At 37.1% G+C, this 17,577-nt stretch overlaps 1 protein-coding gene across 5 annotated transcripts in view; it reads left to right on the top strand.

The window, feature by feature from the left end:
• Positions 1–176: 176 nt before the first annotated feature.
• Positions 177–17,577, top strand: part of SH3TC1 (SH3 domain and tetratricopeptide repeats 1) — a 30,310-nt gene continuing 12,909 nt past the window's right edge. For 2 of the 5 annotated variants that reach the window (XR_010472113.1, XR_010472112.1), the window contains exons 1-9: positions 403–536; positions 5,024–5,275; positions 7,549–7,623; positions 9,870–9,997; positions 12,612–12,717; positions 14,550–14,693; positions 15,245–15,422; positions 16,460–16,563; positions 16,690–16,885. Coding sequence is in view for 3 of the 5 variants with exons in the window: in XM_065060459.1 (XP_064916531.1) it covers positions 5,068–5,275; positions 7,549–7,623; positions 9,870–9,997; positions 12,612–12,717; positions 14,550–14,693; positions 15,245–15,422; positions 16,460–16,563; positions 16,690–16,885 (1,139 nt within the window). In the remaining 2 variants the exon portion in view is untranslated. Of the gene's footprint in view, positions 537–5,023; positions 5,276–7,548; positions 7,624–9,843; positions 9,998–12,611; positions 12,718–14,549; positions 14,694–15,244; positions 15,423–16,459; positions 16,564–16,689; positions 16,886–17,577 lie in introns of those variants that run through there. The other 3 variants (XM_065060459.1, XM_065060460.1, XM_065060461.1) reach the window with 3 other exon arrangements.

Below are 17,577 nucleotides of genomic sequence, written 5' to 3'. Positions count from 1 at the left end.
GGAGCAAATTCACCATTGAACAATTCTTCTTCAGGCTTTCTGTAGCTGGAATGTTAGGAAGAAATCTAATTCTATGATCAAAAGCAAAGGGGAAGCAAAGCGTGGTACTCCATCAAAAGGACAATTTGTTACTTTGAACAATGCTCACTTAGCACAACGGCCTGGATGTGTCCCACGGAGCCTTTTAGCCACTAATACAAGATGCCAACATGAATTATTGCTTTGAAAAGCAGGAGTGTGTGAATGAACCTGCCAGCACACTTGATACATTTATGCTTTGCATAATGAACTTTAATGGCTTAACTCCATGCTCGTGGAGGTTTATTTAACAAAAAAAAAGTTTTGAGTTAACAGTATTGGTTAATAGACAACTTTCTGTACTTGCCACATCCCAGCCAGGCTGTGCAATCAACAGGAAAGATAAGAAGGTCAAACAGGAAGAGCTGTGCTGGAGTCAGTTTGAGCAGAGCTGAGGAAGGTACGATCTGTCTGCTCTGCACCAGCACGTTATAGCAAACCAGACTTGGAAGCGGAAGGTAGGAGAAACTCCTGTGCTCTGTATCTGTGTGTTCATCTTTCACTCTATTTTAGGTCTGGTATTTGACTGTAGGTTTATTGTCAACATGTAAAAATTGCAGCCAGTTAAACAGTGGTAGTTTCAGTTGCGTTCAATGCGTTGGTGTGCCAATAATGAAATGACTGGAAAATATCTCTAAACATGATGTGCTGTGGCTATGAGAACATGCTGGGAGTTCCTGTGCTGTGCTCTGGTCTCTTTTCTAGGTGCTGTTGTGTAAGCTGAGCTGCTGTTCAGTAACAAATATTCCTCATACTTTATTCCTCTGCATTACCTGTCACAGGCCAAACTCTGTCAAATCTAGAATTCAAAATGAAGTATTGAGATTCACAGATGCCTCTTATAGTTTTTAAGTGACCTGATTTATTATTTTTTTAAAGCACCTCTAAAGTTTAAGCTTATTTTTAATCAGCTATGAAGTTGTAGATTATCTACAATTTTCTGTGTCTAAAGTTGGAGATCTTGGACTTACAGTGCTTTCAGAGCTGGATTGATGGTGGAAAGTATATTTTGGTGCTACTGAGGTATGAAAAACTTAATCATAAGAGAGGATTATAACTTCTAAAGGAATCTATTGCATCTTTGAAGTTTGTTAGGGCTTTCTTGTTTGTAGACCAACCGTGAACAATGATACCGCTTGCAACATAGTTTACCGAGAATTGCTAACTAACCTAAAATTACTTCAGTGATAAAGGAGTCAGTCTTCTGTTTTTTGGAGAGTACTCAGATTCCTAAGTCTGTTTACCCTGATAACAGATTTGCTTTACCTTTCTGTGTAATACATAGCAGCACTGGAGGAGAAGTGTTAAGTGTTGCCTATGCAGTACATAAAATGGATTATTTTTGTTGGTTTTTTTTTTTTTTTTTAATTCATGTCTGTGACTGAATTTCATAGATGTCAAGGCTGTGTTTTACTCTCTCTGAGGACAAAGTTTATAATTAGCTTTGCTGTAAGATGTTTGTAGACTAATACAGAAGATGTGACCCAAATGTGAGTTGAAACTGGGGAGAAGGAATAATAAAATAACTACTTTAGTATCAGTTTGGGAAGATGACTTAGATTAACTTCTGGCAGTATAGTTGCAAGACTGAGGTGGGATGTACAGGTGATGGAGCAGAGCAGAAGATCAAGGGCCTGGACACAGTCAAATGTCCTATAAATGAAGGCAGTGAAGGCTTCACTAGCAGTCTTGTTTGATTTGGAGCCCTGAAAGAGCACAACACACTTCATTAAATGGGTAAACATTTTGGGGCTACCAGAGGTCTGTCCTGGGTACAACAGTAGTGATTAGAAGAGTGTGGAGACTTTAGATTTTAGAGTTGTCCCTGCTTCCCCAGGGGCTCAGATGAGACGAGGAGAGAAACACACACTAGTTGGTGATTTTTGTAGCCTTGGGCCATCCAGGTTTTCAGTATGTGTGAATAATATTCTTGGGGTAAATTACAGAATCACAGAATGTTAGGCATTGGAAGGGACCTCAAAAGATCATCCAGTCCAATCCCCCCACTGGAGCAGGAACACCCAGATGAGGTTACACAGGAAGGCATCCAGGTGGGTTCTGAATGTCTCCAGAAAAGGAGACTCCACAACCTCCCTGGGCAGCCTGTTCCAGTGTCTGTCATCCTCACTGAGAAGAAGTTTCTAATTCAACTTTACATTCACCTCTGGACTCTTTGGCTATTTCTCCAGCACTATAGCACTCCTGTACAACTGCAAATAATCTTTGTCTTCATTTCCATCTCTGTAAAACTAGAATAATTATAGTTGCCACTGGAAACTCAAAGCTAGTCATTAGTAAGTTGCCCTGAGCCTCTGAGAGGGAAGATGAATGAAAGAAATACTGTATTGCATGCAGGTCTAGGGCAACTGGTTCATACAACCCATTTCTACACAATGTGTCATATTCTCAGAAATACACCTTTAAAGACAGAGACAGAACCTGTTCAGTGGATGTTTTTGTTATTTTTTTTTTCTTCAACCTCCTTCAATGGGAAGGAGTTAGTGGTGAGGAAGTGTTCTGGTCATCTACAACCCCTCCTAAAACAGCAACAAAAGGTGGGGAATCAGGGGAAGGTTGGTGGGAACCCTCAACCTGGATAGTTGAGGAAATGGAAAATGTCAAGCTATGTGTTGTTTTTTTTCTTCTGGTTAGCTATGTTTTGAAAACAGATACAAGAATTCAATGAAAAGGAAGCAGCAACAGAGGGGAAAGCGTGATAATGGAAATATTCTATTTAATTTCCAACAGGAAAAACATGTTGTGTTTCCAACCTCATGTTCACCAGCTGTTGAATACAGCCTGCCATGCCCTGTGAGAAGGCAAGGGGATGTTTGAGTGACTTTCTGAGCCTTATAAGCCTAGACAGGTGCTACCAGGAGCTCTGTGTGAGCTCAGATGGAATGATGACACCAGTGAACCCAGTAGCACTTCTATAGGTGTGTTGAGCTGGCCAGCAGCTGCCTCTCTCCCCTCGCTGCTCATCCCCTGTGAGTGCCTGTCCTAGAAAGTGAGGGGAGTGCCACCTCTTGCCCGGTGGCTTTGGAACAGAGGTTGGCTCTGGGTTTGGAAAAATGGAAAGATCATTATGTTTTATGGCCGATGTTCTGTAATGAATATGAACTCGTTGGTCAAACTTCAAAGAGCATGAGACAATCATTTTGTCTAAATTATAAGTAAACTGCTTTGTCGGTGAACTTAACTAGTTCTTATGATCTACATTTAGAGAAGGCAAACTTCCTTTAGAAGGTGAGTGTTAGATCTTTAATCCATTTCTTCATCTTGTATTTGTTACTATCAACAAATGGATATTTGCTAGTAAGTATAATGGTAAGTTAACATTACAGGATCCTGAAAAATCTCTAAGAGTGACCCAAGCACTGAAGTTTAATATTTTCTGAATCTTTTTTATAGTGGATGAATGTTTTCCTCTGGTTTGCCTTCTGAAACTGTTTTAATTTGTACTGGAACAGTTTGAGATGGCATCACCATGATAAGTATGGTGACTATATCATGGCATTTCTTTTGTGTTACAGTTTTGCATCTTGGGGTATTTATGTGATAGTCAAAGGTGAATAGTAAAAGGACAGAGATGTGGTGCGAAGTTCTATGAAATCTTTGACTTGAGACCTAATTTGTATTACTTAGGATACATTTAATGTTAAATAAACATTCAAAAGGGCCTGGGTAAACTAGGTGCCTATGTACAGAAAAGTTATTTACTATTTTGTCCTCAGTGCCTATATGGAGCCTCATTAGTTGACATGTGATAGTGAAGGCAAACATTAAGATGGAAAAGGAATCTGTAGAGTAGAGAATGACTGTTAAAAATGTTTTTGAGATTTCAATTTTCATCCTGTGTATCTTGGAAGAGCCAAGACAGAACATTGATAAGAACATACCATTTTTTGCTTTCACTCATTCTGTGTTTTTGTTTTGTGTTGTTTTTTTCCTTCCCTTGGCTTAAGCTCTGGGATGCTCTGACAACCCTCTTAAACTGATCGTATCTATTTGCATTTATCCAGATGTCTTACTTGGTTTTGCAGCACCAAGCTTTATAGGTTCATTCACAACCCTGTTTACATATGTTACCCTTACCAACATGCACTGATGCAGAAGACATGAAAAGTTAATATCTTTTCTTCAACTCAACTGAATTCAAAGAATTGAAGTCATGGTATATTTATCTTCCTAAATTTTGTTGAGGATGATATTTCTACTTGTAGATATGAGCTGACAGAAAAAAAATTAATATTCTGAACAGTAAATTTCATTTCTGGGATTAAGGATAATCCTCATCTGAAAATAACTGGCTTTGGATTCATAGAACAATGTAATTCAAACAACCACATTTGGAATTAAATTATCCTTACTATCACAATAATTGTCTTCATCAACAAGAGATACCAGTATTTACAAAAGATATGGAAGAGAGTGTTTAATTCTTAAGAGCAAAAATTACAATGCATTACATATAATCCTGGTACAGTACTGAAAACAATGGTGTTAGCTACTGTCATTACATTAAGGCGAAGGTCAGCTATATAAATGGAAAAGCATATCTCTAGCTAAGTGAGTTTGGTCTCTGGCAGGCCTGTATTTTTAATCATTTATAACTAAGTCATCAAGTCTGATAGGCAGTTTTTCAGGGGCATTAGCAAGAGAAATTGGGATCTGAAGTCAGAAATAAAATGTTAGTTAAATGTTAGTAAAAATACTATTTTTCTGAGAAAAGGCACCAAAATCACTTGTATAGCTTTTTCTGGGATGATTTTGGGTGTTACATAAGAGTTCCTCTGAAAGAAATCCAAAGCAAATGCTTTAATGTATACTACAATTAAAAATAACTCCTGCAGGAGAGGGATGGCTCTTGAATATGCGCACGTAGTCTGACATTTTCTAAAAATATATTATTGATTGTTTTTATTTTTCTTCCCACCTGCCTCAGGTTACTGATCATGTCAATTGTGTCCTTGTGAGGAACTGCAAGTTATGGAGAGTTTGGTGGTGGGAGGCAGCACATCTGTGCTCGGAGCTGACACCATCGTCCCGTGTCCAGAGGGAAAGCAAGATGGGAACCTGGAGAGGAAAGGAATGGAACAGGGAAGGTGCGGGTCTGGCTGGAATTGTGTGGAGACCAGTGTTGCCACCAGCACTAACAGCGATGGAGTCAGGATGGGCATGTTGCAAGAACAAATGGGTAAGACCTTGATCAATATATCCTAGTCACTTGTCTCTTGATTTTTCTTTGCATTTAAGTTACTGTGTTCTTTAAACGTTGCTTGCTGTGCACCTGCAGAGAACTGTTATGTATATTTTCAGCCACTTTTTTTTAAAATACATCTACAACTGTTAAATGTAACAAAGCAAACAGCTTTGTTTCCTCCATGGCAATGCTGCACTGATGGGACTATTAAACAATACATTGAAATCCACTTAGGGCAGAGAAACAGATGACCTATTGGCTAAAATAAACTGAGATGAAAATTAGCAAAAACCAAGAGCCAAAATACTGATACATAAATTCTTCATCTAGGACTTTTTTGATATTATCTCTAACATTCAGAAGCAAAGATGAGTGAGACTGCATATTTTTATTTTTATAAAACATTTAGATTTCTGGTTTTCATCAGAAGATGTAATACCATATTTATTTTTCTGCAAATGAAAACATGCTTCATGCAGTAAAAATATGCAAGTCAGGAACACTTTTGGGGTGGAAGGATGGAGTGCTGTGTCTCAAAACCAGTGGCTGGACTTACTTTATAGTAGGCCTGAGAGCTTTCTGTATGTGAAAATACTTCAAGCAATCATGGAAAAACTATTTCATTTTAAATTATATGTCCCATGGCTTAGGCAATGTCTTTCTGTTCACAACTGCAACTCTGCTGACATCAAAGAACATGGGGTATGAGCATCCCAGAGCAGTATAAAGTTTCTCTTCAGCTTGCCAAGAAGTCAGTCATCCCATTAATTAAGAATGGGTTTTGGAGTTCATGTTAAGTCTTTGAATCTAATTATAGCACTTTAAACAGTCTCAGTGTTTAAAAGGCATTTACAGTAACTCTTATGCTTTTGCTCAAATTTAATAGCAAACTATTATTTGTAATTAAACTTTTATGAGTAATAATGCTTGCTCATAGTTATTCCTTTCTCCTAAAAGTCATAGGAATTAGATTATTTTACTTTCTTGATATTCATGTCTCAGTAAACACCTTTCGAGTCAAATTCATATCAGATCAAGTCATATTCATATCGTTGGGAACTTAAATTTATAATGTTCCTTAAATATAGTCAGTATATGCTGCAGTGAGCTTACTTTCTAATTTCTATTTAAAAAACCAAATATCATTGAGTTCAGATTAAACAAACAAACAACACCAAAAACCAAAGCAACAAACAGACAAAACAAACAAACAAAAAAAACCCCAACCCTGTCAAACACCCAGCCAAAACCCAATGAAAAAGTGCTTGGAAACTGAAATTTCTAATTCTAGTATAAACTAAAAGTTGGCCTTAAAGATTTTTTTTTTTTTTTTTTTTTTTTTTTTTTACTGCTTACTGCCTTTTTTTCTGAAGTAAGCAAATGCTGTGTTTATGGATCTTTATTTGTGTGACTTCTTTCATATCACATCAACAGATGTGCTTGAAGGAAGATGCAGAAGACTTAGGAATTACTGTGTAATACTAGAGTACAAGTTTTTTCTTAAAAGCAGAAGTGCAGAGGAAAATGTCTTAGGGTACATGAAAATTGACTGAAAAGTTTTCTTTCAGAAATTAAAGATCTATTTCTCCCACTTTTATTCTTAAATATATCAAGCCTTGTCTTCACTGATTTTTGCCAAGGGAACCTTGAGAAAATGGAATTGGTTGGAGTGGGTGTTTCTTCAGCATGAAAATGCATAATTTCCAGAAGAACTGGAAGAAAAATGGGCCAAAAAACCTAAAAGACTATTATTAACATAAAATATGCTTATTTTGTGTTATTTTTCAAAAATCTTCAAATCCTTTGTTTCTATGTATTAAGCTTGTGACAAATAAAGAGAAGGAGTGTTTTTTCTATTTGCATGAATGAATTGGTACAAGGTACCCAGATCATCATTGGTTTTATACCACTGAAGCTTCAGTGGAGGCCACTTTTTAGTATAGGTGCAAAGGAAGAGAAAACAAGGGTCACTTGCTCCCTCCCTGCTGAGGCTTCAATTTCTCAAGAGGCCCTTTTCACCAATTCTCCATGATCTTGAAGTTTCACATAAAAAATGATGGAAGATTTCTGTCCTACTGGGGAGGAAGTTAAATGATCAAATACTTCTTGTGGGTTTGGGGAAAAAATAGTGATTTTCATAAAGTAGTTATCAAATGCATCAAATACTTTGGAAGTGTGGGGTGTTGCTTTTTTTTTTTTTTCTCTCCAGTGTGATCTATATGGACTTCAAAAATGCACTTGACCATTCCTTTCATTTCTCATTATAGAGTATTCTCAAAGTGAAAAATGCATGGATGTCTGTTCAAGGACCCTTCCCAGTCAAGCAGAGAATTTTCCAACTGGTAAGACGTTTTCTTCCATCATATCTTATTAATATAATGCTTCTCTCGTTTTTGTTTTTTTTTTTTTTTGAGACACCTACATCAACAACATTTGCAGTCACAACTTTACAACATACTTCTTGGTAGCTGTGAAGTGTCTGACTTCTATGTAAGATTTGCTGAGAATGTCTCATCAAAAGAGACAAGTAATTTAACTGCTGTAAAAGCCAGAAATAATTTATGGACTATACTGTAATGACTAATAAAAAGAAAAATAAAATTTCAGTGCTTATTTTATATTGGGGTTTCAGTTCTTAAAATATCTCTTTTTTTTTTTTTTTTTAAAGTTTGTTGCCTTTCCAAGTCTATATTTTTTTAAATGCTGTATTTGCAATGAAGTTGCAGTTGAGTGCAGTTCTTCAGTAAGTAGGCACAGCAGGCTTCCCTTCTGCAGTGCTCATGACCTGCTCTGTGCATTGAGGGTCTGTCTCATCACATTTCCCTTCTCTTCCTTGTGGAAGGAGAGAAGTAACCACCAAAACCCAACACAGGGATGCAATCTCTTTTCTGGCTTGACCTGACACATCACATCAGTGGTGGACAGTCTCCTCCAGGCATATGGTTATTTGTAGTTAAATTATTTGTGCTTATGTACCTGTCTGTCTCACTCTGTACAGCATTTGGGTGGTTTTTAACTGGGGGTGTGGATCAGAGCCTACAGAAGCAGAACAGAAGATTACCATGGGTGCAATGGGTTTTTGGACTGAGTTTCATTTCCATAAGGCATTATTAATAGTTCTTTTGGCAGAAGCAGCCATATTTCAGGTGTTTTGGTTCAATATAACTGTTATTTCAGTAACATTAACTTTATATAAGACTTAAATATAATGTAACTGTAGAAACACAGTTTAACTTGGAATCAGTCTCGTTATGTAACACAAAAATTTAAAGTTTTAAGTCTTTTAAGTTTAAGTCTTTTGTGCCAACACATTTTATGAATTCAGGAAAATGAAAAGGTCAACCATACTGTTACCTAACACCCATCTGAGTAACATTTGAAGACTCCAGCTTGTGTTCTTTGTACTAACAATTTACCATGTGACCACAGCTTAAACAGTGAGATCTAGTAATTCAGTAACACTGCTTTAAGTTTCTGAGACACCCTGCTTGACCTTAAAGTAAGAGTACTTTAGGTGCAAGTCATCATAAAACTCCTGAAGACATACATAGGAAGCCCTCTGAAAACAGTTTAAGATGCAGTGTATTAGACTAGAACGTGAAAAATATCTGTTTTACCTGATTACAAGGTGAAACTCAGAGGAGCTGGAATATTTTAGCATGTACTACAATCCCATTTATTGCTAGAAGTGTGACCTATTTACATACTTGCAACTGTAATTCCTCCTGAGAGGGTGTTATTGATGCTTATGTGCACATCTGGGTGTCTGAAAACTTCTGAGTATGATTTAATGTTATTGAGCTAAATTAACAGACATGTAAAATAAAAGCAGCTTTATTGAAGATCCTATTTATCTGAGAGAAGCTATTATAGCTGAAACTGTACCCTTGGCTGCAGTCAAAGCCTCTAATAAAAAGATGCCAAGATCTGAGAACAGGTACCTAGCTTCTTTCAGATGTGCTGGGGAATCATGTAACTGAGCTTCCAGTCAGACCATTTGTCTTAGTTGGTACTGCTCAACCAGCTTAACTGAGAAACAGCTTTTTCAATATTCAATTTAAAGAAGTCTTCTGAACTGGTGGGGTGACATGTCAGACAACCATGAATTTAAGATTAACAAAGAGAAGTTGTAACACGCTGAACTTAAACTTTTTTCTTTGTGATTCCAGTATCTGTTTGCCTCCAATTTTAAAATACATGCGGGATACTTGGAAATCTGTGCGTGTTCTCAATGTCCGTAGAGCTGTCTAATTTGACACATTACCAATCTGCTTGCTTTATTCCTCATCAATCCATCCCAAGCGTGTTAGTTGTCTCCAAAATTTTCTGCAGACTTTCATATCACTCTCTTTTGTACTTTATTATGCAACTGAAAAAAAAAAAAAATCTTGTGATTCATGCTAGGCTATATTTCTGCTGGATGATAAAGATGGAAAAGAAACACACAGTAGGTCAGTTGTCTGTGTGTCTGTCTCTGAAGCAGAAAAAATATTTCTTAATGTGATTTCTAATATTTTTGAGGGATTTTCTGGTTCTCCAAAGCTGATTCACAAATCTTGTAGCACTGTAAATCGGTATCCTTCTCCAGATATCTCCCTGAAGTTAATGATGGTAAGAGGAAAGAGTGGATGTCCTGATCCCAGACTCCAAAGACAGCTCAGAGGGCAGCTCCGTCTTCTGGAAAGTGACAGCAGGGAGGTGACAGCAGTTTTCAGTGTAAGTCGATTGCCTGGGAATTGTTGTATTTATTTAGAGAATATACCTTGTGCTACTGAAATACTCTGAGACACTTGGGTCCCATTTCCATTTACATGCTGTATGCTTGAACTTGAGTGACCAGAGATTCCCATGGCCCAAAACCATGTGGGGACATTAGAAATATTAGAACACCAAATTGATGTAAAACAAATAAACTCAGCTAAGTAACACATTGAAGGGTTTTTTAATTAAAAAATGTTCTGCTTTGATTTACGTCAAAGGCAATCATGGCTTTCTGATTTTTTTTTCTTTCTTTATTTGCCCTCATATTGACTCTTCACTTTGGTTTCCAGTTGCTTGGGGTCATTTGGCATGCAAGTTACCTGGGAAGCCCCCTGCTAAGCCGAAGAGAAAGTCTGAAGGAGAACAGCATAAATATTGAGTTTCCTAGGGCTAGATGGCTATAGTTTTAAATAGCGTACAAGAGGGCTGGCCAGTTTTTATTACTGTCTTCAATTTCTTTGTATGTAGGAAATCCATCCTCTACAACCAATGAGGTTTGATACAAATACAATTTAAAGTTTCCTGTTTCCTCTTGATGAAAAAGCAGGATGATACCATTTGGCCTTTGTCTTTTTTTTTTTTTTTTTTTTGTCTGAGCCATAAATTCCAGCCCCTTTCGCTAGCAAGCCAAACCCTGAAATCTTAATTAGTTATGGCTTTATGGCTGTCTCAGATGCATGTATTTCTACATGACTTTTTGTTTTCATGTATTGTGAACTCTCCATCAGCAGCCTGCTGATTTTTTTTGTGGCTGTGAAAACAGTTGGTACTCCTGCTGCCCTGCTCTGGCTTTTATTTAGAGGGAGATGGAGAAAGGAGGAGGAAAACAGCATACAAATAGATGAGATTTGTGGCCTTATTAGAAACAGACTGGGAGAAGGACTTTGAAGGAAGCAAGATTTATAATGATAAGTTTCCCTAGAATGCTGTTTTGATATTCAGCAGTGCATGAAGCCCTTGAGGCTGAGATATTTTAGCATGTGTTGGCGATTTATTAATAGATTTCAGGCTCTTGTTAATATTTAAACTGGTGTAGAAAGGGGCATGCAGAAGATCAAAGCAGTGATGAGGCATCTTGTTGGAAGAGACTTAAGTTTGACTTCAGTTTTCAAAAAGGAATTACTATTTTAATCTGTTCATGCTGTATGAACTGAAAATATAGAAAATAAACACAAATCATTGTGATCTTTTAAAATACTGACAAATCATAAAAGTGGTGGATCAGCTTCATCCTGCTCAGATTACGGAAAATGTTTGAGGGACATCTTTTTTTATTACCCACATACCCTTGAATAAGTATCAGTTTCTTGATCAGTCCTTAAACTGTTTTGAGATGCATTTCAAGTTTGATCTGACAGCAGCAAGGGCACAGTACTGGGAAATGACACAGTAACACACCTGTTAGCTTTGCATCTGATTTATTCTCTAAGATACTGGTTCAGATACTTATCTCAGAAATCGGTATGCATTGTGTTTCCCTGACAGATGGTAGCTAGTATCATTGGGAAGTCCTGGTTTTAAGCTTCTAACTGAGGTGCAACCAGACTGTATATTACTGTTCTTTGGCTAGAATCCATCAAAATGTATATTTCTCTCACTTATTTGGAGGGAGGTTTATGTAGTTCTCACCTTCAGCATTGCTGAAGTGTCCTCTAAAATATATCGTTATCATTTAGAATTTTCGTCTTTGTTAAACACACAATTTAATGTGACCCAAGCAATGTGAACCAGTACAAATTAGAAGGAAAGGATCTTAATGCATCTTTAAAAAAAAAATACTCCAGTGTATTTATTTATCTTAACCATGGAAAGAGTGAACTAGAGAAAAAAACCAAATAAACCATCAAACAAAAAGAAACTCTTTCCACTGTTTGATATTAACACCCACATGTCTGGCAAAGGCAGTTCCTAAGCTATAAAATGCTCTGTGCTAGGAGGGTGTTCTTGGAGAGTATCACTAGATGCTTGCCTTGCTTTCACATTCTAAATAGGGAATACTGGCTGCTATACATAGACATATCTGAACCAGCCATGGCTTCAGTCTCACGCAGTGTGGTCATTTCAGAGGTCTTAATTCCTCTGTAAATTAACTGCACTAGAACTGTTGGTATAACTGGTAAGAAGGAAAAAACAGGATTAAATCTTGGCTTGCTGTATGTTGTAGATGTGTTAAAGCACAGAAATCTCATGTAAGTAAAATCCTGGATGACTTTTTAAAATCCTTTGTAATGCATAGGTGTAATGGTTTTGACATAAGAGAGGAGATTCAGGCTAGACATGAGGAGGAAATTTCTTACAATAATGTGGTGAAACCCTGGCCCAGGTTACCCAGAGATGTGGTAGATGCCCCATCCCTGGAGACATCTCAGGCCAGGCTGGACGGGGTTCTGAGCAACCTGAGCTGGGTGAAGATGCCCCTGCTCATTGCAGAGGGGTTGGTCTAGATGACTTTGGAAGGTCCCTTCCAACCCCAAGGGTTCTATGAAGAGTGTTACCTAGTAAGAAACTGTACTTGAGTTTAGTGTAATTGTAATTAAAATATTGTATTTGATTTTTTTTTTTTTTTTAGGAGCTCTCTGCTAGACTGCTGTCTATTCATAGTGATCAAGATCTAATAGTGGTGACATTTAAAACTTTTGAAGAAATATGGAAGTTTCTAACCTACTACTCACTAGGTAAAGGTGTTTTACCATACAGCAGTTCAACATGCGCTTTTTTGCTTTTTTGTTTTTCCACCTATGCATGCAGTTTCTGATTGCCTGGGAACTTGTTGAAAATTATGTTGAGATTATTTCTGTTGAACTCCTAATAGCAGTAAATAATATTCCTGAACTTGATACTAGTAATAGAGCTAGAGACACTCACCTTACCAGCCTTCAGGAGAACCTGCCTTTGTCCCAAAGCAGATAACAGCTATCCTTCCTGGCAGATGTCCAAGTTACATACCCCAGAATCAGATCATGTATCCTTTTTAATGACTCTGTTCCAATCCAAGTGTTTTTGTCCTGAAGTCTAACCTGTGCTGCAACTTCAGTGCTTTTATGGCTTTATCTGCTCACCATGGACAAGAAGAGCTTATTCTTCTTTGCACCAAACTCAGACCTATTTGGAGACTTCTAACCCACACTTCCCCTCAGGCTTTTCTTTAGGAAAACCAACCTCAAGTCCTCTAATCCTTTTTCACAGAGTGTATTTTCTAGATCTCTGAATATTCTTCCAATTGGACTCTTAGTAGTTCCATGTCTTTACTGAACAGTAGTGATTAAACCGGAGAGAGTTAGTAAGGCTACAGATGAAATATCAAGTAAAAAAAGGTTGGTTTGTATGTTCTGCATGCTTCAGTTCTGTTTCTAAATCTGAGTGTGTCTTTTGTATCAATATGATGCCACTGATTTGAGTTCCATTTTTAATAACTCATAACTTCACAGGTCTTTTCTGAAAAATAGCATTTGAATTAGATCTTTGCCTCTTCATTTTGTTCACCTCATCTTTTTTTTTTCCTGTGTGTGGAGAGTTTCTGAGCATCACTATTGAATTTGCCTGTTTCCATCAGATCAGTTTAAAATTGATCTTATTTTTAATTTCATGTCTATTTACTTGCTGGTTTGTATTTTAAAATGCTCCTTAGAGAACTAGAAAAATACTGTTTCAACCAAATTTCACAGAGAAAGCATAAGATGAAGTTTTTTTCTTAGGCAAGGCTGTGGTGAACAGGGAATTGATTCAGCATCTTCTAAACAGCAGAGTAGCACCTTAATCACTGATCTGCCCACCTTTGCTCTTCACCACAACTTTTTGCACAAAGGATTTGCTAATGTATTAGTGTTGGCCCATAAAGTAATAATCTACTATCATACTATGCTGATTATGGTAGGCCAAACCAGATATCCTTGTAACTACCCATATGTCTTTGAAAGCTGAAAGTGCTAATGTCAAGTGTCCCAGTTTCCAAGATCCAAGTACTTCCTCCTTGTGATTTACATGACTCTGGTACACAGCATCATCTCTCTCCCAAAGAAATTCCAGGAATTTGATACCCAGGCATGGTATTTCCATAAATCAGCACAGCTAAATCAGGCAACAGAAATTTATAATTTATTTTTTGAGATTATTCGCAGTCATCTGTTAAGTGGTGCTCAGCACCTGTTTCTCAAAGCTTGTTAGTGACTACCACTTTCAAACTCCAAACCTTTCTAATATAGCTAAACTATGGGGAAACTTCTCAAGGTGATGACATGGTCTGCTTTTTCAGCAGGATTAGGCACAGAGAAGTTGTGTGCTCTGCAGGTGTAGTTTGTGGCAGCAAAGCACTGAAAGTAGCTGTAATGCATGTGACTTAACAGATGTAATTTTGCCGATACTATGTAATAAAACTGCTTAACTCACAGTGTATAACTAATAATCGAGTTATCTGAATGTCTACTCCAGCCTCTGACTTCCTGAAGGGTTATTTTCTTGTGTAATGCTGTAAAGCTGAAAAAAAAAAAAAAAATTATTTTTTTTCTAGGTTTTATAAATCATTGCATGGAGAATTTATTCCTAGATCAATCTTTCTGGCTCTATTCTCAAGAGGAGGAAGAAACAGGCATTAAAGTCTGTATAAATGGAAAATCATTAAATTTGATGTACAGAAGCCTGCTAGTACAGGAAGGTAAGGAAGATTGTACATGCTAAGGCTAAATGTAGACAAGCACCTCTCTTTAAAATCCTAAAATCAAATATTAAGACCCATCCAAATGCTTAAGGAAGTTGCAGCTTAAATCTATTTACTTCAAATGTATCACAAAGAGAACAGAAAGGAATGAACACAGGTTGTGTTCCATAGGATCATGGTGGGATTAGAGAAGTTCATGTGCAACTGGTCCATAAATGGGTACTGAAAGAATTAGGGAGGGATGTACATTCCAAATTGTGTAGTATTATTGCAGATGCTGGAGGTGTATGGGAGAGGGATTACAGATAGTTGCTAGGCTCATGTGCTTCTCCTAAATAGCATCATCTGCTGTTACATCAGAAAGAGTGATGGCCTAGACAGACTGATTTGTTCAATAGGAACATGCAAAATGTTGCAGCAGCAGAAGGTTCTACACACATTTTCAATATCTCACTGAATATTACTGATGCTCTTGAAGCCAGATTTAAAGCTTGTATGACACTAAAACATTACACAAAATGACATCTGCTCTACTCCCTTCTTTTTAGAGTCATTTTTTGTTCTATGTCATGACAACCTGATAAGAAAGATAATTGCTACAGACAATGAAATCAACACTTATTTGGAGACTGGGGCTTTTACTGAAGATGTAACAGTTGAATCTGTGGAAGGTGACACAACTGTGCTGTCTAATGCTTCTCTGGAGCCACTGATCCCTTTTCATCAGTAGGTACCTGACTCTAGCCACCTATTTCATATGCATCTCTTTCATATGTACATGTCTGCTTAGACAAAGGTGTTTCTAAATGGTACCTTGGTATGAAACACCCATCTTTCATTAACACTGAGAACAGATGTTTGATTTCCTTCCATAATATACAACTGAAATTAATCCAGATGCCTTCAGAGTGGTATTTAAAGGTGGCTTACTGTCTTTAAAGTTAGCTATTGTTTGGGGGGGGCCTGTGTGTGTGTGTGTGTTTTTTCCAGAGTCTGAAATAATATCTATTAGCATTTCTAGAATAACATGGAGTGAGAAATTGCATTTTTCAGGCTACTTGGAAATATGGATAGTAACAGGTGGAGTATAGAATGTCTGGAGTTGGAAGGGACCCACAAGCATCATAGAGTCCAACTTCTGTCCCTGCACAGGACAACCCCACAGTTCACACCATGTGTCTGAGGGCATTGTCCAATTGTTTCTCGAACACAGGCTTGGGGCTGTCACACCTCCTTGGGGAGCCTGTTCTGGTGCTCCAGCACCCTCTGGGTGAAGAACCTTTTCCTCATGATAATAATACTCGGAAATGTGGGAAAAATACAGGCCAGCAGTATTTTTACTCAACGCTACTGACAAGAGTCATCCACCTCCTTAATGCAGTTTGTTTCCAGTTCATGTACAAGCTCATAATTGCTATTGCTAAAGCCAAAATTACATCAGTGGACTTATCAATGTACTCACTTCAGGAATGTCTAGAAAACCATTTATTCTTGGTGCTCTTAGTAATTGAAAAGCTTTCTATTGACCTTGGGCAAGGAGCAATAGCATGACTTTTGCAGTTAGTTTTGGTTGACTGAAATAACACTTCTTTTACTACTGATATTACTCAATACAGCTCTGTCTGAAGTGCACACACAGTGCTGAAATGGAAAGATATTTATGGGAGGGGTGCATCCGTTTTCAAACGGATTTAAAATATCATTGTCACAACATTCAATGAAGTCTTTAATACACTAACTTTAACTTCTTCTTCTACTTTCAGATGGTTTCTTAAAGGGTATTCTAATTCTATTGATTTACCATACAAAACTGAATCTAAACCCATCAGGAAAGTTGATGAGAAGATCCATTCAAACATCAGCATGGGTAACTCATGAGTTCCAGGAATATATTTTGCTAAATATGTTATTTAAATGAGCTGCTATTCTATTAGGTGTATTTGTACTGTAAATTATTTTATCTGCAAAGATTATTTATCTCCTTATTATGCAGCAATGGGATCCTGTCTCGCTGTGATGAATTATGAAAGTATTGCATTGGAAGAGATAAGTTTCCAGGAAGGGGACAAAATTGAGATCCTTGGATACTTCATTGAATGCATGGAGTGGTTTCTTGGAAGACATGTGTTTACTGGCCAAATAGGTTTTGTAAAGACAAGTCATGTTAAACTGGATTTATCTAAAAATAAGTAAGTTTAAATGTATTTAACTCATAAAAAAAAAAGACTTAGTGTCTTGAGCTTTAAAATGCTGAATGTTAATCTCAGGGTGTTTTTTGGTTTTGTTTTGTTTTAATGAGAATTGTCATAGTGTGTATCAGTTAAAACAAATGCAAAGAAACTGGACTGTTAAGTCTGCTTAAACATTGGAAAATGTTATCAGTCTGTACCTAAGTTTCTTACTGGGAAAAGGGGTTGCTGTTGTTGTTAAACCTGGTTCAGTCTCTGTTTTTTGGATCACAAGATCAAAGAGGTTTCATTGTTGCAGAAGATTCACTAGTTTCAATTTTCACTGGTCTTTCAAGATTTGTGTCAAAGCATCCAAGTTCTGTTTTTGCTAGTACCCTCAATTATAGGCCTAAACTTGTTTTTCAAATGTGGCTACTCTTAAAAATAATTGCTCTTAATGCAGAAAGAAAGCTGTAAAAAGTGTGCATTTCAGCATGCATTGGCACCACTTTAAATATGCCGCTCCTATTAATATGTCTGGCCTGTTTGCACACTGAAACAAGGAGTTATTAAATGTTTGCAGGTCCACTTGATGTGTAACTTTAAGCTTATATTGGAAAAACAATATCATAATGTCCTTAAAGCATTGTGCTTTTAATAAATTCTCTCAAGTGTTGTACCATGACACAGACATAAAACTTATTCTGATATAA

This window comes from Columba livia, chromosome 4, assembly GCF_036013475.1.
Source record: "Columba livia isolate bColLiv1 breed racing homer chromosome 4, bColLiv1.pat.W.v2, whole genome shotgun sequence".
Classification (NCBI taxonomy): domain Eukaryota; kingdom Metazoa; phylum Chordata; class Aves; order Columbiformes; family Columbidae; genus Columba; species Columba livia.
The sequence above is the reverse complement of the archived record's forward strand: the minus strand, read 5'-3'. Positions and strand labels throughout refer to the sequence as shown.